Source organism: Musa acuminata, chromosome BXJ2-11 (assembly GCF_036884655.1).
Source record: "Musa acuminata AAA Group cultivar baxijiao chromosome BXJ2-11, Cavendish_Baxijiao_AAA, whole genome shotgun sequence".
In the NCBI taxonomy this organism is placed as follows: Eukaryota; Viridiplantae; Streptophyta; class Magnoliopsida; order Zingiberales; family Musaceae; genus Musa; species Musa acuminata.
Window position 1 is genome coordinate 26,117,712 of NC_088348.1, and position 20,045 is coordinate 26,137,756.

The 20,045-nt window shown below is 39.1% G+C and overlaps 2 protein-coding genes across 6 annotated transcripts; both read left to right on the forward strand.

Moving 5' to 3' along the window:
• The first annotated feature begins 684 nt into the window (after window positions 1–684).
• On the forward strand, window positions 685–5,238 carry LOC135626473 (protein SUPPRESSOR OF QUENCHING 1, chloroplastic-like). 2 transcript variants are annotated; one of them, XM_065131794.1, is made up of 7 exons: window positions 685–1,211; window positions 1,476–1,576; window positions 1,671–1,727; window positions 1,822–1,916; window positions 2,860–2,959; window positions 4,390–4,448; window positions 4,977–5,238. In XM_065131794.1, the coding sequence occupies exons 1-7, from the start codon at window positions 827–829 to the stop codon at window positions 5,104–5,106; spliced, it is 927 nt and encodes a 308-aa protein (XP_064987866.1). In that variant the 5' UTR covers window positions 685–826; the 3' UTR covers window positions 5,107–5,238. The 2 variants fall into 2 exon arrangements, with proteins under 2 accessions (XP_064987866.1, XP_064987867.1); XM_065131795.1 differs by lacking the exon at window positions 4,390–4,448.
• Window positions 5,239–5,380: 142 nt separating this feature from the next.
• Window positions 5,381–11,727, forward strand: LOC135626474 (transcription factor bHLH149-like). 4 transcript variants are annotated; one of them, XM_065131796.1, is made up of 5 exons: window positions 5,383–5,520; window positions 6,004–6,069; window positions 6,135–6,286; window positions 7,513–7,685; window positions 11,020–11,727. In XM_065131796.1, exons 4-5 carry the CDS (start codon window positions 7,614–7,616, stop codon window positions 11,620–11,622), a joined length of 675 nt encoding a protein of 224 aa, XP_064987868.1. In that variant the 5' UTR covers window positions 5,383–5,520; window positions 6,004–6,069; window positions 6,135–6,286; window positions 7,513–7,613; the 3' UTR covers window positions 11,623–11,727. The 4 variants fall into 4 exon arrangements, with proteins under 4 accessions (XP_064987870.1, XP_064987868.1, XP_064987869.1 ...); XM_065131797.1 differs by having other exon boundaries at window positions 7,550–7,685; XM_065131798.1 differs by lacking the exons at window positions 6,004–6,069; window positions 6,135–6,286 and having other exon boundaries at window positions 5,381–5,520.
• The last annotated feature ends 8,318 nt before the right edge of the window (window positions 11,728–20,045 follow it).

Below are 20,045 nucleotides of genomic sequence, written 5' to 3' on the forward strand. Positions count from 1 at the left end.
CAACGGAAACTCGAAAATGCAAAAGCATCGTAAGTGGCTTCGAGGTAATTTTGAAATACCTCTTAGGTGATTTGAGGTGAGGGAGAGGGGGGGGGGGGCGGGGGCAGATTCTAGATATTTTTCCTCTTAGGTGATTTGAGGTGAGGGCGGGGGGGCGGGGGCAGATTCTAGATATTTTTCTTATAATTATGTCAATATTTTAAGACATTGCCTCTAATAAAACCAAAGTGGAGAAAGGTTTTTTTTGACCCGATTAAACTGATGTTCAAGTTAGTTCGATATTCTTTTTGGGATACGAGTTTTTTTTTAAAAGAAAATTATTTGACATAATACTTGAGGTTAACTTTTATAGTTGGTCTACGGAAGAAACACGTCTCATAATTGTCTTATTATCTTCCCTTTTCGTTTTGTCCACGTTGACAATAGGAAAAAATAAATTTGGAATGATCTTCTTATCTCTATGGGGGCACGATAAACGGAGGATGACTGAAATTTTTTCTTTTCACATTAATCTTTATGTGGTATCAGATATCGAATATTGATTGACGTCAATATATTTCCTATCAATTATATTATTATTATACTAAAAAAATTTATAACTATATTTATTTATTTTTAAATTTTAAATAAATGTGAAAAAAAAGGATGAAGACTATTTATTCTGCATTCACAAATCCCACCAAAATTCACACCACCATTTCCTGATCCAACGAAGTGGCCAAGATTCCTCAAGCCTCCAATGAGGGCATTACAGTCATTTCAAGCATAAAGTTCCCCGTGCGCTTCTCATCCCTCGTTACTCCTCTCGCGCCCAAAAAGCAGCGAGATGGCGCTATGTTCGACGGCACTCTCTGTTCGACCTCTTTCTTCCCCAACCCGCCCTCCGCATTTCCCCAAATTCCCTTACCTATCCCTTGTCCCCGCCGCCCTATTTCGCCACCGTCAGCGACCGGCCCAAACCCTCGCCATGGCCCCTCTCCGCCGCCGTAGCTGCACCGCCGCTCGCGCTTCGGCGTCGCAGCAGGTAGAAGAAGGGACGGTCCCGGTGGGAGAGGAGGGCGCGGAGTGGGGCAAGGTCTCGGCCGTCCTCTTCGACATGGATGGAGTTCTTTGCAACAGCGAAGAGCTATCGAGGATGGCGGCCGTCGACGTCTTCGCCGATATGGGTGTCTCCGTCACCACCGACGACTTCATCCCGTTTATGGGGACTGGTACACTTCTTCCGTTTTCATCATGATCTTTTCGGGCAGCGAATTGGTTGAATAAGGTTCTCGATTGCACATGCAAATGGCGAGGGATTGAACCGAAAGATTTAGGAATTGATTTCTTCATTCATATTTTCCAAGTTTGGGTTTTGCTTTTGTCTTTGAGAAAGTGTATGCAACGTGGTTGGCGTTTGTCAGTGTCATCGAATAATGTGGATTGTCTTAAAATTATACCTTGTTATGATGATCGGTGTATAAACCATGGTGTAGGCGAGGCCAATTTTCTTGGAGGTGTTGCTTCAGTGAAGGAGGTGAAGGGTTTTAATCCGGAGGCTGCAAAGAAGAGATTTTTTGAAATTTACCTTGATAAGGTATAGCATATGATGATTCTTTGTGGAATTGATCCTTAATTCTTTTCATTCGTTTGGAATTTTTTAATGCTACTCTCTATTTGCTCACTTGCAGTATGCAAAGCCCGACTCAGGCATTGGATTTCCCGGAGCTCTTGAGCTCATCATGGAGGTATACTTGCTTGTTCGATTTTAATTGATATTAGGTTTCCTTTCTCTCTTTACCTTAATGAAAATAAGTTATTGGATGCTGTACTCCATGTCAGTGTAAAAGTCGGGGGCTTAAGGTTGCTGTTGCCTCTAGTGCTGACAGAATTAAGGTCGATGCAAATCTGGCAGCTGCTGGTCTTCCTGTTTCTCTGTTAGTGCTCACGTATTCTGACTACTTCGTTGGCTAATAATCATACTATGAGTGATGTTTATTAAAGTTCAATTCTATCCTACCTCTATGTTAGTTGTTATACAGTATTATGTCTTGATGAAGTATATACACCATGAAAAAGCTTTTCCTTTTGGCAATTTTTTTTCCATATTAAGTATTGCTTCTTGCTAAATCACGTACTGCTGTTGTTTAGGGTGAGGTCCATCATTCCATATATAGAAGAAATAACATTCATTAACCATAATTAAATTTCAAATCATCATCAAATCTATATGGTCATCATCATTTTTGTCTAATCAATTACTTAAAAATATGCCTAAATGACCTGAGACTGAAACCCCTTTGAACTCTGAGTAAAGAAAAGAATTAGGAGAATAAGCAACTGCACATTCAATTAATGACAACAGCAAAAATTGTCTCAGCTATTTGGGCTGTTTACATGGATGGTTTCCTGTCACTGAGCTCTTTTGAGCACAATATCAATAATCAAACTTAGAACCTTTTTTTTTTGTTGTTTCTTGTACAGTTCTTTTATGTCTAACTTTATCTCTCATCACATTACCATTCCTAATTTACTTTTATGTACCTTATGTTTCTTATAAAGTTCAATATGATGGATGAACCAAGATATTCTTATTATGAAGATCTTTAACTCTGTAGTGGCATAGTCATAACATGTATAGTATATATTTATATATATTATATTATTTAACTCCAGAAAATTTCTTTGTAGTAGTAGTAACTCAAAGTTATTGTGTTATTTTTCTCCACTTTATTCTTCTAACGATAATGATTTAAGCACTCTTTTTAATTGTAAAAGAAGTTTCACAATGTTTGAGAATACAGGTATTTTCTGTCACTCCCAAAATATCTGAATTCTCACAATATTCAATGATAACTTGCAACTTGTTGTGCATATCAGGTTTGATGCAATTGTTTCTGCTGATGCATTTGAGAATCTAAAGCCTGCTCCAGATATATTCTTAGCAGCTTCAAAGAACCTGAATGTTCCTCAGTCCGAGGTATATTATTTTGCATTGTCTGACAAACCAAATCACATTCCATCATCACTAGACCAAGACAGGATTTTATGCTCTATATACACTTTTCTCAATGTATGAAACTTGGCTATGAAAAAATTATCGCATTGATGTTTTCATGTTTTTGTTTTTCTCTAATTACTACCGGTTTTTGTTGTTCTATGACTTAAAAGTTTTCATTTACACCCGGAATCACGGAGTTTGTATAAAATCTCTTATTTGCAACTTAAGGTTGACACTGGTACATCATCATATTTCATAAAAAAGGTTTTGCACTCCTTATTTCTTTAATTCAGAAATAGGGACGTCTTGAATGGCTTTACAAATTCATCATAGACTTGTATGAGTTATTGTCTTACCATCAAGAATACTCAAGGAAACAGTCATACTTAATTTTCTTAGTTCTTTTGCAAAAACTGAAAAGTTGGTGTCTGCTTACACTTTGATACTTGGTTCCAATGAGCTATGAACACTATGAGTTCTTGCATTGTTCAGACAAATAGGTTCTGTTGGAGTACATTCTTACATGTCAAATTTTGGTTGGAGGAAATTGGACACGATGTGGTATTCCAGGATACTCTTTATGAGTTCCCAGTAACTTGGAATTGGTATGATCTATGTCACAAGGATTTTGGTGCATGGATCTTTCTTGGAATTTGGAACTGGTTGTTAAGGGATCCAAGAGATGATTCTTATATTGGCAAGCTTCACAACTAAGTATTGCTTTCCCAAGCATGTGCACAAAAAGTTTGGCATGTGCTATGCCAAGCCGTAGCTGGCCAGGCCAATCCTTGGACATGTCCATTAATATGACATGCCATTATTTTGTCTAAAAAGGTGTTATTCTTGGTCAAAGGAAGTAGTTCTTTGTTTCTCATTTAGGCATCAGGAAGAAGATTGGAAGTTGCCTATGAAAATTCTACATATGAAAGGGCTCAGTTACAACCAGTGTTCAAAAACCGGTCGGAGTAGTACATGTCCTGTGATTGGCACTTGGACCGGCAATTTTCTGGCCCAGTTCATACTTGATTGGTTTTAATTTTTTTAACTTGGGGCATCCTGTTTGCCTAGGAACCGGTGTGGGCCTCAGACTGAGACTTGAAACCTTGATCACAACTAATTTGGTTTTCATAAGATATACTCCATCCTTTACTAGCAAATGAATATGTAATGACTATTTTATTATCTCCAATGGTGATATCAATATTTGGTACATGTTGAATATTGAATATTCTCTAGTTTATATGTCTGAATTCTTCATCAACGTGTCCTTGGATACCAAAGTTCCATTTATATTCTGCATTGTGATTATTCATTGCTTTTATGTGTCCACAAATTATTTTTGAAGTATCTGAGATTGCATTGTACTTTTTATGAGTATGATGAAGTGTCTTGCTGGAAATGTCTTGCAGTGTCTTGTGATTGAAGATGCTCTTGCTGGAGTTCAAGCAGCAAAAGCTGCACAAATGAGGTGTTCATTAGACATAATTTCTTTTCTAATAAATGCCAAGTTTAAACATATCCATCCATTAATTTCTCATTAGACATCACAATTGATATAGAACTGGAACTTAAATGAAAAACATTTCTTTTTTGTTGTCAAATAGAATGAACATAACATCCAAGTCTTTACTGGGTAGTCTTCTTCATCATTGTGTTTAAGTGAGTTTGTCTGTATGCAAGAATTTGCATCAGTATACTGTGTAAAGATAATCTGTGAAGTTCAGTATTGATAGGATAGAGTAGGATAGAGTGAACTTACTGTTTGTCTGATGTAGTCTCTTCTGTATTCTTCTTTGTGATCCAGTATCTGTACTATCAATAGGCATGGAGACGGAAAATGTTTCGTCTTACTGTCATTGCTTCACTTAGTTATAATGATTCTGTAAATTTTAACACATTTTCGGATCTGGTTTTTGTTGATTTATTAGTTTACTTTGATCCCAAAATTCTAATAATTTTGGAAATTTTCCAATAATTTAGTAATCCTCGATTGCAGATGCATTGCTGTTACCACTACATTATCTGAAGAGATGCTGCAGCCAGCCAGTCCATCCCTTATCAGAAAGGAAATTGGGAGCATCTCAATTTATGATGTTCTATATGGTGGTCATTCTATTGACAAGTAGTTAAAATAAGTTAATTCAACTTTCCTTCATGAGAAGATGTAGTAAGCAGCAGGCAACATTTGAGATTATTACTGTTAAATTGTTGTAATAGTTTGCAAATTGTATTGAATCTCTTTATTTGACTGCTTTTTAGCTTGACCAGCATTTACTTATAAATTCTAATCTCAGCAGTTCTGATTTTAGAATTTTGGGGTGTTCTACTGTTTACTGTTCCGAACCTGTAACTTGGATAACATATCTTTCATCAATACGGACTATATATCTTATGTTACCCTGCTCATTGGATTCTAATTGGGAAATTTGGTTGCAGAGGAGAAGATGCCAGTAACTCAAGAAACTAGCTCTTTTGATGGTAACTCTACAGAACTGCTAACTGAACAAGCAAACATGAAGGCTTGTTACCTTGGATGACAGGTTAGTCTTATAAGCTATATGTGTATAGTTAAGCTTATTCATCTCTTCTTTCTTTCCATAAATATATGCATGCATATTCTTGATGTCAACTCCCTCAGGACAGCAAATGGACGCTTGGTTCTCTAGAAGGTGAAAGACATTACAATGCCGAATAATACGTGCCTACATGATCATGAATATAACTACTATTTACTAACACCCTTTATCCTGGGGCACTCTGAGAACTATAATGAAAGAGTTATGTCTGCTTATTCGATTCTCTTTTGTTTAATTTTTTGCATCCTTTTTCTTTTTAAATACTCTTGTTAGATCTATTTTATGAGGCAATCGTTTTCCCCTTTTTGATTCTTGTTCTGTGCATTTTGTCCCCTATTAACATCATCTGCTTTGTTACCATTCTTATGCATGACTTCTTTCTGCTCCAGTTAGCTACACTTTGCAAGAAAACTTCATCCTTTTCACTTTATTACCTGTTTGAATTAGGTACAGACTGAAGAACATGATGCCATCTTTCATCGAGTTAGAAATGGATGTGTTTGCTGGCATAAGGTAGTATTTATAATGTAGGATTAGTACATGATTCTTCAACTGGTTTACCATTATTTGCTATGCAGGAAGCTCATAGCAAATTTGATGTGGAAACCATCCCTACAAGTGCGCAATTAGTGTCAATCCTCTAAATGCAGAGACAAGTTCAGATGGATGTGCATCTCTTTATTTTGGGAGAAATTCTACTTCATATGTTATGGGAAGAATTAACTTTCAGGTACTTCTTTGTATAAAACCATTTGTTAGTGGAGATTCTAGTTGTCCAAGTTAAAATAGGGATTTGGATCCAACCAAGGTCCTTTCCGAGTCAGTCTCAGTTCATATCACTGTTTGCGAAGCGTTGAACTTGCAAAAATAAGTTGGGGGCATTCTCGACTAGTGCATCTCCGACAGTTAAGTTATGTTTGGGTTCGGACCGGTTGAACTCGTCAGACAACACTAATGAGGGGAATTGTTCAGTCTCTCAAGTACGCACCTAGGTCCCTTTTATAGGTGGTCTCGAATACCATTATGTTTGGGATCATTGACAATCATGGGGGAACATGTGACATTCTCAGGCTGAATTCAAGTAATGGCGTGGTATTCACCAATCCTGTCGCGTGCCTTAATTGACTTAACTTAGGCTAGAGACGCATCACTCGATCATGTGTCTACGTAGAATCGGGTGGTCGACGTGTTGGCTACGTGGTGATGACGTACTACTCGGTCCGTCTATCATCTGTCCACCACATGTGGCCGACTTGGGACCTAGACGGTCGATGTGTCAGCCACTTGTCGCCCACATGACGGTGAGATGTTTGCCATGTCATCCATCACCTATCACCATTGAATTTATGTTTTCATTTACTAAGAAAAATCAAATTAATTAAAGTTTTCAGGCATAGAGATCACAGTCAATGATGGCTTTCACTTACATTATGGCCTAAATGTGGTGACGGCTTTCAAGTTGCAATTACATTATGGCCTAAAATAATGTGTCATCAAATCGTAGAAGTAGTGGCATTTTTGTAACATACCTCAAGTGCTGTCATGTGGTTATTGGAGTATGTGTACGATGCCCATCCTAGGAATAAAAACCTTTGGATTCAAAAGAATGGTGGATTTTCGTGATAGTTAATCCTTCATTATGGTGATATTATGATAATTACTTTTGTCATACATGTCTATACTATATTTTCTGCCACTTAAGGGCTTGACCTTCATGTATTGGAGTGCCTTGTGTCTCGTCCACAATAGACCATGCTTCAATATTAGGGGCTCTGATACCAATTGTCACAATCCGATAATTCGAGATAATTAGTCTATTAACTTTATTGTGTTTGAACTACTACACTTATGCTCAAATGCTCATGATGCCATCAACACAAGCCATATATTCCTTAGATAAGTAAATGAATAATGTGGGACACTTGAGTGATTAAATGGTGATCTTCGGTTTTGCAGCTTTACCACAGAAAGAATGATGCGGATTGTTTTGCAGCTTTACTACAGCAAGGAAGATGCGGATTGCCTTCAACAATACGTAGCCCTTGATACCTCATTCCATGAAGAAAAGCCAAAAACTACTGGGGGAGTTACTGAACCTTTTTTATACTATGATGCCAATGGTTCCTCAGGTACGTCACAATCAACACTCAGCAATTAGGATTTGGGCTGTATATAGTAGTAAATTTCATGTCCTTATCAATTACAAAATTTTGAATTGAGAATAGTCGTTAATTCTTTTCCAAGGAAAAACATTATGGTAAATGTCAAGAATTTTGTGCCCTGTTTCTTCTCTAATTAATATGTGATGCACAGAATGCTAGATTTATGGTCATGGTGATAACACATCATGATGTGTTTGTGCAATGAAACAAATGCTATGATTTTGAGTAGGTAGGTCTCTATATGACCTTATGCCTCAAATATCAGTTCCATGTCCTATATCGATTTTGCTGTCTGCCACTGATCCTTATTTGATCATTTTTATGTGGACATTGACCATTTAGGAACACTTGTATTGTACCCATTCTCAACCTGTTAATTCGGTAATAATTGTAAGTGAAGGTTGCTTAGTGTATGTATGAACTCCTTACCTCCTAATCCCTAGCTAAATCATTCATTTATTGAAACAAAGTTGACATGAGGATGTACCTAAAAGTTTAGATAAGACAATCATTTGGTATGAAACTACTGAATTTTCAAGTTGTGTTCATTGTGCTTGATGCAAACTGAAGTTTAGTATTGGAGCGTGGCTGTACCATATGTTGATTTTGGTTCTTATTTAAAGTTGGTTGTTAGGAACCAAACCCTGCTAAATGGATATTGTACAGAATCAAACAGTGTTTGTCAGCTGGATTCCATGATCCAAAGATACAAATATTTTCTTTTATCTGTAACAATGACTCAAATATATATGAGCGACAAACAAAAGATAGGACTCGTCACTTATCCGATGATCTGATAGAGTTTGAGATTGGACATTGGTAGGCTCCATGGTAGTGCTCATGCTTGGCTTTTATTGATGATAAGATGCCAACCACATTTGATTCCCAAAGCATTTTTTGTTCTTTCCTTGTATAAATTGTGACATCAAGTTGCAACATAAGGTGATCCTAAAAAGAACTAAATGCTTTAGATTGGAATCATTTCCTCTTACCGTTCTCAAGGTGGAAAGTACTATGAAACTACTCCACTGGTTTTAGAGACTTTGAGGCATTTATACTTTGTTGCTTCTTGTATTTAAGGTTTAATTGAGATGTTATGGCAATCACATCTAGGGCTACATTGAGGTTAGATTGTGGTGGTCTTGAACTGATAGTTTCGAGATGGATCTTCTTGAACCCTATAAGAATCAAGATGCTTTGGGAACATGCCTGGTACTTCTAAGCTCATTTGATGCTTTAAGTTAGAGCTCATCTTGAGATGAGTAAAAGAAGAAGTGAACATATAAGATTAAAGTTTTCTTTAGAGAGGGTAGAGTCTGATCTAGAAGTCCTTTTTATACTGTTGGAAACTCTGACGGGTACATCGTAGGGACTATTTCTCATATCAAGGTAAGGTCATCTCACAGAATATTCTCTATTTTGATTCAGTGAGAACCTGACATGCAACCTGATTAAACCATTATGGTACTTGTTGAGTGGATTTCTTCTGTGATTTGGGAGTCCATGTGTCCCATAGTAATTTATCTTCTCAATATTATCCTACAGATAATATTCAGTGACAAATACTGCAGAAAGGAAGAAATGAAAAATTATCTGCTCAATATCATCCTACAGATAGCATTGGGTTTGAACTGTAGAATTACTAGGTTAATTGCATGAATCATCATGTTTGACATTTAGTGGCAAAACTTTCATTTAATTGACTACTGGATTTTATTCCTTTGTACTCTTATACAATAAATATACTTCAAGGTTTTGGATTGTGCTTAAAACAGCTTTGAGCAAAAAACACTCTTTCAACAAATGAGATTTACAGGGAGAAAAGAAAGAAAATGTGAGACAAGACCATTGAGTCACTCCCTACTTAATCATGTGACTTGGTCCCTCAGAGGTTGCCTAGTCTGCTATTTTAGGCATATTGGATGCACCCTCTTGAACCAAGTACAGGGAAATTGAGATATGTTCTTGTGATGCCCATGTGGTCAATGTCGAGGAATCCTCTTCACTCAAGGAAAGGGTTGAGAAGCCAAAGATTGGAATGACTGTTTTCTCCTTGCTGCATGTAAAAGCAAAAAAAAAGGAGAAATATATAAGAAACTAAGCAATGAGAGAGGCAAAAGGAAACATGATCATGCAAGAGGATAAAAAGAAAGTGTGTGCTCATGAGACACACACATAGGATTTGATATTTCTTTACATTGCCATCACTAGCTGATCATTGCAAAGTAATAATAACAAAAGAAACTTTTGTTTTTCCTTTTTTATGTAGTTTTTAATGGGTAAAATTTTCAAAAAAATTATCTTTTTTTTGGTGAAGTATCCCATTTTGGAATTTCCTAACAACCTCCTCCTTTATCTAATACTTAGAATATTCTCGATTATTTATTGTTTTTCTTATAAATCGGTTCATAATATGAATTTGTCTAGTTATTGTCTTTATATATTATGTCACAATGCTTTCAACAATATTAAGAAACCACCATAACATAGTTTTTAAATATTATATTTTTATAAAGTTTGTATAAATACAGTGTTTTACAGTATTTTTGTATTATGTTATAATATTTTTTGATATCATTGAAAGTATTATAATACAGTGTAAAAATAATTAATTGGATCAATTTATCTTATAAATTGATTTAAAGAAAAAGAAAAAAGCGTATAAGACTGATAATTAAGTTAAAGATATTTTCGGTATTAGGTAAATAAAAAAAGTGCTATTAGAAAATTCTGAGAATGAGACACTTGCTAGAAAAAAGAAAAAAAGAGAATATTTTTTTCGTGAATTAGCTGATTCTTAATTATTGTTGTAATTTTTCCTTGGTATCATATGATGACGCCATCTTCACATCCGTCGAAACCAAATGGCAAGATCGTCATTGCATTTGCTCTCCCGCCGCGGTTTTGTCCTCATCGAGATTTACTACCGCTTGAGTTGGTTCGCTCTGACCGATGGCAAAATCGTCAACAAAGCAAAAGCATTTAGAAACCTCGGTGTATTAATAGTGCGAGCCGAGGCCTGTCGTCAGTTATTCTCGTCATCCGCTCCACTCCAATCCATTCCCATCGATCGATTCCACACTCCTCTATAGCCTCCTCCTCCTCATTTTGTTCGATCGGACTTGTCGAGGTAAGAACACAGATACGATCTCGGACTGTTGATGATTTCCTTTTCCTTCGTGGTGCCCTTTCGATCTTGGAATCATGTGGGCGGATCTGACTTTTTGGTGGAGAATATGGTGATGTGATCTGGTTTTTTCGGCGGGGTTTCTTTTGACTGATTTGATCGCTTTTGTTGCAGGCGAGTCGGAGGTGGGTTGTGGGGTTTGAGATGGCGATCTCGAACGCGGAGGGGGATCCCGCTACCGGTAACGAAGGAGGAGGGGAGAGGAAGCGGAAGCGCCGGGCAGACCCACCGGTGGCCAAGTGGAGGACGGAGGGCGAGCAGAAGACCTACTCATCCAAGCTCATCGAGGCCATCCGCCGCGTCCGCCGATCCTCCGCGGCGGCAGCGACGGACCACTCGCGGAGCCGAGCCGTCCGGGCGGCGGCGGACCGAGCGCTGGCGGTGGCTGGACGCGGCCGGACACGCTGGAGCCGTGCGATCCTCTCCGGCCGGAAGCTCAAGCTCTGGGTCCGGGCGCGGGCCTGCCGGCGGAAGCCCCTCGGCAGCATAACCGCCGCCTCCTCCTCCCACACGACACCGAAGAGCAAGCCACCGACCCTGGAGAGGAAGGCGAGGGTTCTGGGCCGGCTGGTCCCGGGCTGCCGGAAGCTGCCTTTGCTGACTCTCCTGGAGGAGGCATCCGACTACATCGCGGCGCTCGAGATGCAGGTGCGGGCCATGAGCGCCATCGCCGAGATCCTCTCCGCCGCCGGTGCGGCGACAGCGGAGCCTATGTGATCGGAGGTCCTCTTCTTCTTCCTCTTGGTCTTCGCTGCCTTTCCGGCCTTAGAATTGGTTGTGGTAATTCGTTGTACATTTCATCTATCTTCTCTTCTTTGTTTTTGATCTGGTTTTTCGTGTGCTGAGATTCTTGATTCGCCGTCTTCCTCGCCCGTTGCCCGACGGCATTTTCGTAAATAGATGCGATCTTTTCATTACTCCGTAATGTTGGGATGGTATCTATTATGATATTGTTATCTTCACATGTTACGACATGTAGGTCACAACCACAATTAAAATTCCACCAAGGAAAAAGATGATGGAAAGAAAGAGAGAATGAGTGTGTGTATGGGTCATATACATATCCCTCTGACTTTGCCCCACTCGTAGCCTAAACGTGTTCCATCCTTGGCACAAATGGAGGGAAAGATCCCGAGGTGATCTCTAAGAGAGGAGAGCTGTCCCTTTATCCAATTTATTCCATGAGTCTTAATTTGTCTTCAATTAGCATATCAAGAATTGTGATTAGTTGGCCTTTGAAGTTACCTTATTCATGCTTTAGTTTGAGTGTTTATGATAGATATCCAAAACTATGTTTTGTTAGACTTGAAGCTGAATCCATGTGAACCTGGAAGTTAAAGTAAGAGAAAAATGTTAAGATAGATGAACTGCAGTAGGAAAGATTCAATAAGAATAATTTTATTGCAAACATTTGAAGTGTGTAGTCTTACAATCAGATGATATTGATATGTTTAAGGGCCTTTAAAATGATAGTGATAAAGGATCACCTTATAAACCCCAACCCCACCCGCTCCCCACAAGTAATATTAGCAGATTTGGTAGCTTTTGATTTAATTGGGGATTGCTGCATACAAAATTCAATTGTCATGGGATCCTTTCTCTGTCTGTAGCTGTTGCCCTTGGTCAGGGTGTGAATCAATGGTGTGAACATTGCAAACGTTTTAATAGCAGACTTTATAATCCTGCAAGGAAGTGAGCAAAATATGAGCTGTCACCTCAATGTTTTGTTTGCCCTCCCCGAGAGAGAGAGAGAGAGAGATCGAGATCTGATGAGGCCACCATCATTGATCTCCCAGGTCGGCCTCCCTCAAGTAGCCTCTGAGCCATGTGTATCTCCTCCAACAATGTGGCCAATACAAGAGCATGGTGTGATAAGGAATCCTTACTGCAGTGCTGGCTGGCCCTTTTGCCCATTTAAAGCTCGACTCCCTTTGGACACTAGTGGGTCTGATGTGGCAGCCTGGTTTCTGGCTCATTCTCAGTGAAGGTGGGTGCTCTTACCAGTGAAAAGGAAAGCTGATCAATAGAAAGGTAACAGCATCACATGGATGCACTAGTAGCTATTTGTTTGTGGTGGTATGATAGTGCATACCCTATTTTCGACTTCCTGCCCCCTTCTGTTCTTGTTATCAAGTAAATTCATAATTACAACCAAGATCTCATGTACCTATTACTTGCATAAAGATTTCGATGCACTGTACCAATTGGGTCTCGTGGAGTTCATGTGAGTCTGATGATCATCTGACAATAGGCTCCACATGCATCTTTGTCCTTTCTGCAGAATGTTCATGCATGTGCATCATCATCATCATGAACTGCCTAACTGAAGTCTGGTTGATTTGATGGATCTGCAGCTTTTTTTTCCTCAGAGACTTGGTTGGAGATGGAAAGTTCATAAAAATTTTGACTGCCTGCTTTAGTATGTTGGTAGTCGATGATGAGAACTTTTCTAGCTCCATCAGTTAAATCACTTGTTTAGATTTTTGCTGGCAAGACACAAACAGAAAAAGAAAACATCAGTCTCTCTTTTCTGGATGATACTTTCGAAGTCTTAAAAAAAAAAAGATTTGGAGAAATGTGTGTTTCCTGAATAATTTGAAAGATAAAAAAGTAAACTTTTCTTTCTGAGGATTCAATAAACAAATTTTCATATTATATTAGACTGTTTACAAGAAGAGATTAGCTTCTCACCAGGGTCAGGAGAGAGTGCTCTTAGGAGAGAGTGCATATATAAGCAGCATTGCCAGATAATACTAATAGTTGGGGCCATGTAAAGTTCCACAAAAGCCCTTTTGACTTTTAACCCAGGTAAAAGAAGACGGTCATTTAAATGATAGGAATCTGATGGCACAACCCCTTTTAGCCTTTGGAGAATGATGTGTGTTTTAGAAAGTGTTTACTTCCTAGTGCTACTTGCCTCAGATGTTCTTTGTGAAAGAGGCATCTTTTCATTCATTTTGTTGCTCATCTTCTTTTCTTTTTTCCATTCAATAGCACTTCAGATAATCTTTGCAATTTTGAGAGTTTCAATAGATCAGTGAATAGATATTATCAGTGTAGATGGTCTTTTATTCCTAGATTAAAAGATTGGGTCAACTAGGAACATGAGCATGCCTATCTAAAGCCATCTATGTGATGCATATTCTTTCTTTTATTTAAGAAAATAAAGAGTATTCTTTTCAGAAGATGTCAGCTAGCTTACTGGTGCTGATAGTAATCTAGCTCTGTTATTTTCTTAAAGATAACATTATATTTCCATCCTATCCAATTATTGTTGATGCATTCATGCTATATATATCGTTAAAGGTAGGGTCAACTACATGAAGCATATTCTTTCATTTTGCCTTTTCAAACAGTAAATGTTGGTGCCATTATCCCACAAAGGTATGAGATCATCATGCGAACGCTCCTCCAAGCACCATCAAGAGGACTGGGTGTTCCCTTGTGCAAGTTGGGAGTGGCTGATGTGATGTGAACCTACAAGAGGCATTCATCACAGAGTCTAAAAAAAAATAATGTTTAGGGTAAGTACCTGTCATGAATTAGATGCCAAGTCGATGAAGTAATATTGGGGGCAAAAGGCAAGCCAATCCAGGGGTCTGTGAGAGAAAGAGACATACTAGAGGGCCAAAGACAGCGAGGGGAGCAATGGTGGTGGCACCATTGTCTCCTCCGCCTATGGGTCAATGGCACAAAACTACAAAGGAAGCACTTTTGGCTGTCAATATCTCGCATTCATGGCCAACTTGCAGGGCACATGAGAGCACTATGCCACTTGCCACCATGATGATGATGACAGGACTTGTATCACTGCTTTCATGATTTTATTGATTCGAAGCAACTTAGTTTCTGGCTTTTGATTTCACATTGCAACTCTCATTATCATGAAAATTTATTTTTGAGATTTTTTTTTTTCATTTTCTTGCATGTTCTGAATAATGACTCGAATTAATTAGGATGGTATGATTCTTGTGGTATTAACTTGTGTTCGAGATGAAAATCAACATCCATGACCTCCTTTTTAATGTCTGTCATGAAACCTGTAGGAGCTTCACGTGTTCATGCCAACTAATGACATTGTAATTTCCCAGTAGCATTGGGATTTTCTTTCCACCAACATCCTTTGGGAAGGGTCCTACCAAGCGCCAACCAATAGGGAGGTGAAACGCGTCTTATTTGCATTAGCAGTAGCTAACAGCCATGTGATGTCCTATGTGGCACCTGAATAGTGGCTCTTCAAAGATGATCATGGCTAGACACTTTAGTAGAACCCTTGGCAAAGGAAAAGGGAATGCATATAGCTTTTTGGGCCACTCACGTGGGCTGGTGGAAGGAAGCTTAAAGAGGACCCAGCGACCATAGGCTGCTTAAGGAACGCCCGGGACTGTGGTGTGCTCCCATGAGTGACATCGCTTATCATCTATTTTCTGTTTTCCCTTCCCCATTTTCTTTTATTCCTCTTTCCTCACGGTCCACGATTCCATGTTGCCTATGTGAAGCGTCACCGATAGTGTGCAATCGTCGTTGTTAGCGCCCTTAATGCATGCCTCCACTCTATTTATGCTATTTATGCTGCACAAGTGACAAAGGAGAGGGAGAAAGTTATTGCCCGCGAGTAATTTTGCACAAAGGCAACATTGAATAGGGTGACAAAAGAGGAGGTGATAGACAACACTTGTGGTGCGAACAAGCGACAGCAACGACGAAGGTGATAGCTGTTGGGAAATTTAAGGGTGACATTACTTGTGTAACGGAAGAACATAAAATAAAAATTATAAATTTCTTAATATATGTTCGTCGTCGTGTGTGTAGATTGATATGCAAAACATGTGACATAGAAAATCACGTGTGAGATAATTATGTTACTTAGGGAGATCGTTTATCCCTGAATCTCTACAGATCTAAAGGAGATGATGAAGGAGGTCAAGCGTCATCCTCTTTAACGATGATCCACATAGCATGGATGCTATGACACTCCTCAAATATCCACGCCTGCTATCTAAGGAGGAGAAGGGGAGAGGAGAATAAGAGGTGGCAACCAAGAAGCCCCAGCTAATGGGCCTTTAGTTCCCTCCTATTTATAGATACTCCTAGTTAACCTTAATGGATCTTATCCTATTGGTACTGGATCTCTATCCAATTACCCAAGCTTCTTAGATTAGTAAGCCTCTACCTAATAATATTTTATTAGCTCTTATTGGATCTTATCCATGAGATCTAATAATTCATGTGCTTATTGGATATCCAATAAGATAGGGGCTCTAGCGGATATATCATATCTGAACATTTACTTGTCACAACACCTACCATATATATGTGACCATTTAGGCCCAATATCGAGCTGGCCGTGAGTCATACCTATCAGAACTCCTTCTAGTTCAGTGAATTATTATCTCCATAATAATTCACTCGACTCATCGACTACGGACATACTATGTCATTACGTCGTAGTCCACAAACGATACATGGGAATCTAATCCTTTAGACCTATCTATCTTTGGTTATCGTGTACCAATAGTCCATCATTCATCTAATATCCCAAAGATCATATACCAGGTACGGTGTTGTTAGACCAATATGGTTTCTCCTCGAGTCTCGCTCTAATCGGATTCTCCCGGAGAACTCTTTCTTTCTTAATCTGAATGACCTTGGCTAAAGATTTGTTTGAGCAAAAACACACAGAATATTCCTCTCATGATACCGAAAGCGAATGATCCTCTATCGACACTCAATAGCTCTCGTAAGGTTGGCTATCATTCTCAATAACCGGTTGTACTAGATTTGGAACTTCCAAACCTATTAGTCCGGTATTAAAAAGTGGAGTAATCATACAGGACATCCTTGGTATCTCAAGTCTAAGGATCAGATACATTATTGAGACTACAAAATCACAATAAGGCATCATCAACCATCTAGTATTCCGTGATCGGATCAATCAGTGAACTTATTCTCCAATGAGCATTTGCACTATATCCTTAATGTCCCCATACGAGCAACTATGAGACCATCTATCTCCATCATATGGATGGGTATACAATACACCGGCCTGTCCGGTTATCTAGATATCCCTCTCAGGAAACCTATGACCCAGATTATTTAGGATTTGTGTTTAATGGTGAATCAGTCTCATTATCGTGATCTCATCATTATATATATATATATATATATATATATATATATATATATATATATATATATATATATATATATATATATATATATATAAGGATGTAAGCATCACTGTATTAAGGATGTACGTGATTTCTTTCGCCGTGAGAATGATTCTCAGGTTGCGAAGCCAATTAGTGTAATTTGGATTAATGAGACGTTTGACATCTAATTTGGATTAGTGAGACGGTTGACATCAAATATGCCACGTAAGTGATTTAAATATGACATATTTCTGAAAATAAAGATGTAACAAAAATAAATAACATTCAGATTTTATAAATAAATAAATAAATAAATATAATGACTCCCACTATTTTCTCACGAATCACACAACTCCCTCCGATATGTGAATGGGGGAGACCCCCGACAAATCTCTAATGGGGATTGAGATCCAATTGATGTCTTAACGTAACCTCGAGTGACTCGATCAATTACACTAAGCCCGTAATGGTAGGCAACTCTTGCCAATCACAACTCCTTGTGATCATCCATGTTTGCATGCAAAGTGTTTCTAAGTGTGTTTGTCCTGCTTTGATATCATTTGTCACTGACTTAATTGGTTTTGTCGAAGTCATGTGACATATTTATGTGTCTGTTTACAAAGGGTTAACCTCCTCGAAACCTCTTATGATCCCTTAAGAACCTTAAAAGAATAGATAGGTTAGAAGAAATGTTCAGCTCGAGATCCTATAATCAATCATCCATGGCGCTGAGTTTCGGTCACCTTAGGATGGCCACAAACATTCCCTTATCCGCATACAAGCTCTTGTATGTGTTAGGATCGGAGCGGCACTAAGAGGGGGGGGTGAATTAGTGCAGCGGATTAAAACTTCGATTTTAACAAAATCTTTCGTACGTTAAGAATGAAACTTGAGAAATTTAACTTGAAGGCGTATTCTTAAAGTTGCGCAGCAAGAGTAATAAGGAACTAAAGCAGTAAGAAGATTTGTAGTAATGTAAATGACAATAATAAAAAGCAAACCAGAGATTACGCCGATTTTTAGAGTGGTTCGGTCAAATGACCTACTCCACTTGCGAGGCCCCTCTTCGATGAGGCTCCCACCTTCCACTAGCAAGTCTCTTGAAATGGAAGGGTAAACACCCCTCTTACAACCTTTTACAAGCAGCTCAACCTCTTACAAATTTTCAATAAGAAAGAAGGAGGAGAACTCTCTAGCAAATTGAAAACAAGACTTGCTAAGACTTTCTAAGACTTTTCTCTCAATCAAAATGCTTCTCAAAAGTTGTAACCTCAGCTGAGATTTGAGGGGTATTTATAGGCCTCAAGAGGATTCAAATTTTGGGCTCCAAAATTTGAATTCTCTTAGGGTTCCCGGTGCTGGCGGTTCCACCGCCCAGCCAGGCGGTGCCACCGCCCAGGGCTCGGGTGCTGGGCGGTGCCACCGCCCAGCCAGGAGGTGTCACCGCTTGGCTCTCGGGTGGTGGGCGGTGCCACCGCCCAGCTAGGCGGTGCCACCGCCTACAGTGTTTTCAGCCCGACTACAGTGTTTTCAGCCCGACTACAGTGTTTTCAGCCACTAGTTGGGCTTCAATCTTGGCTCTCTAGTTCGCTGGTTTAGCCTAAACCAACTCTGACTTTGGGCCCAGTTGGCCCCTAACCAGGATATAGGATTATCTCTTAATCCTAATCCTAATTACAAGTGGACTACATAACCAAAACACATCCTAAGCAAATTTTCAACCGCGAACGTCAAGTCTTGTTCTGGCGAGCTTTCCGACGAACTTTCTGCCGACGGGCTTCTAGCAAGCTCCCGAACTTGTGATGACTTTAATGAGTAGCCGAGCCTTCTCGGTGATCTCCGTGAACCTCCGACGATCTCTTCGGCGAACTTCCGAAAATTCCGACAGGTTCCCGATTTCTTCTCGGTTGGTTCTGGCAGCATCTCCGACGATTCTTCGGACTCTTAAACGTCCATCGAACTTGACTCCGGTATTCTCGCTTTGTGTTTTTTGGTTATCGTAGTTAATCCTGCACACACAAGCAAACACTCTACTCCGATCTAGACAATTATTATAACGCAAATTGACATTCTGTTGCCCGGCACGTCATTGGTTGGCGCTTCATCCGATTCTTCGGTGCATCGTCCTCTCTTGCAGCTTGTTGCCCAATCGGCGGTTGACCTCCGCAACCCCGATATCCTTGGCGCAATTTCGCTCTCCTTGGCCCGATGCCCGACGCCCGAAGCCTTCTGCCATCCAATATCCTGACGTGATCTCCTCCAACGCAACGTCAATTCCTCCTGCGTTAATTGTCTAATCCTGATCGAGTAGACCTGTATCACTCAAAATGTAGTCAAACATTTAAACACAATCAATTAGTTTCATCATCAAAATCCGAGATTCAACAATCTCCCCCTTTTTGATGATGACAACTAATTGATGACTAACGGAGTTAACCTTAACTCCCCGGAGTTTAACTAAACTCCCCCTATCAATATGCCATTGATAGAACACTTGGATTATCCCAAATCCAAGTAACATTCATCACATGTTATGAAAAACATTTAAACTATCATGCAAATATATAAAATATTTAATTCAATGCATGAAGTCATCAATATACTTCTCCCCCTATGTCATCAACAAAAAGGAGAAGTAGCTACTCTTATGTGTTTATTATATGGGTTCAAACCATTGCATGAAAAACATAATATTAAATTTTTATCATCATGCAATTTTGAAGATAGAAAATTTAGCAAGTAATGCATCATGCTTGGGACATTCAAGCTATCAAGTTTTAGATATACAAGTTTTACAGCATATAAGATAGCACTTTTGGTAATGTTCAAGATAGCAAGTTCTACATCATGCAAGCTAGCAATATTGAGATGTTCAAGAAAGCAACTCTTGCTTCTTGAAATATGCAAATTGTAAGCTAGCAAATTTTTGCTTCCTTTGCAATGTTTGAGCTAGCAATTTTGCTTCCGTTGCAAAGTGCAAGTTAGTAT

Excerpts from the sequence above, each read along its gene's own strand:
- LOC135626473 (XM_065131794.1), top strand. The coding sequence starts at position 827 with ATGGCGCTATGTTCGACGGCACTCTCTGTTCGACCTCTTTCTTCCCCA. Across the intron at positions 1,728-1,821 it reads CTCTTGAGCTCATCATGGAG|TGTAAAAGTCGGGGGCTTAA; the intron begins GTATACTTGCTT and ends ACTCCATGTCAG. Across the intron at positions 2,960-4,389 it reads TGAATGTTCCTCAGTCCGAG|TGTCTTGTGATTGAAGATGC; the intron begins GTATATTATTTT and ends AATGTCTTGCAG.
- LOC135626474 (XM_065131798.1), top strand. The coding sequence starts at position 7,614 with ATGAAGAAAAGCCAAAAACTACTGGGGGAGTTACTGAACCTTTTTTAT. Across the intron at positions 7,686-11,019 it reads TGATGCCAATGGTTCCTCAG|GCGAGTCGGAGGTGGGTTGT; the intron begins GTACGTCACAAT and ends CTTTTGTTGCAG.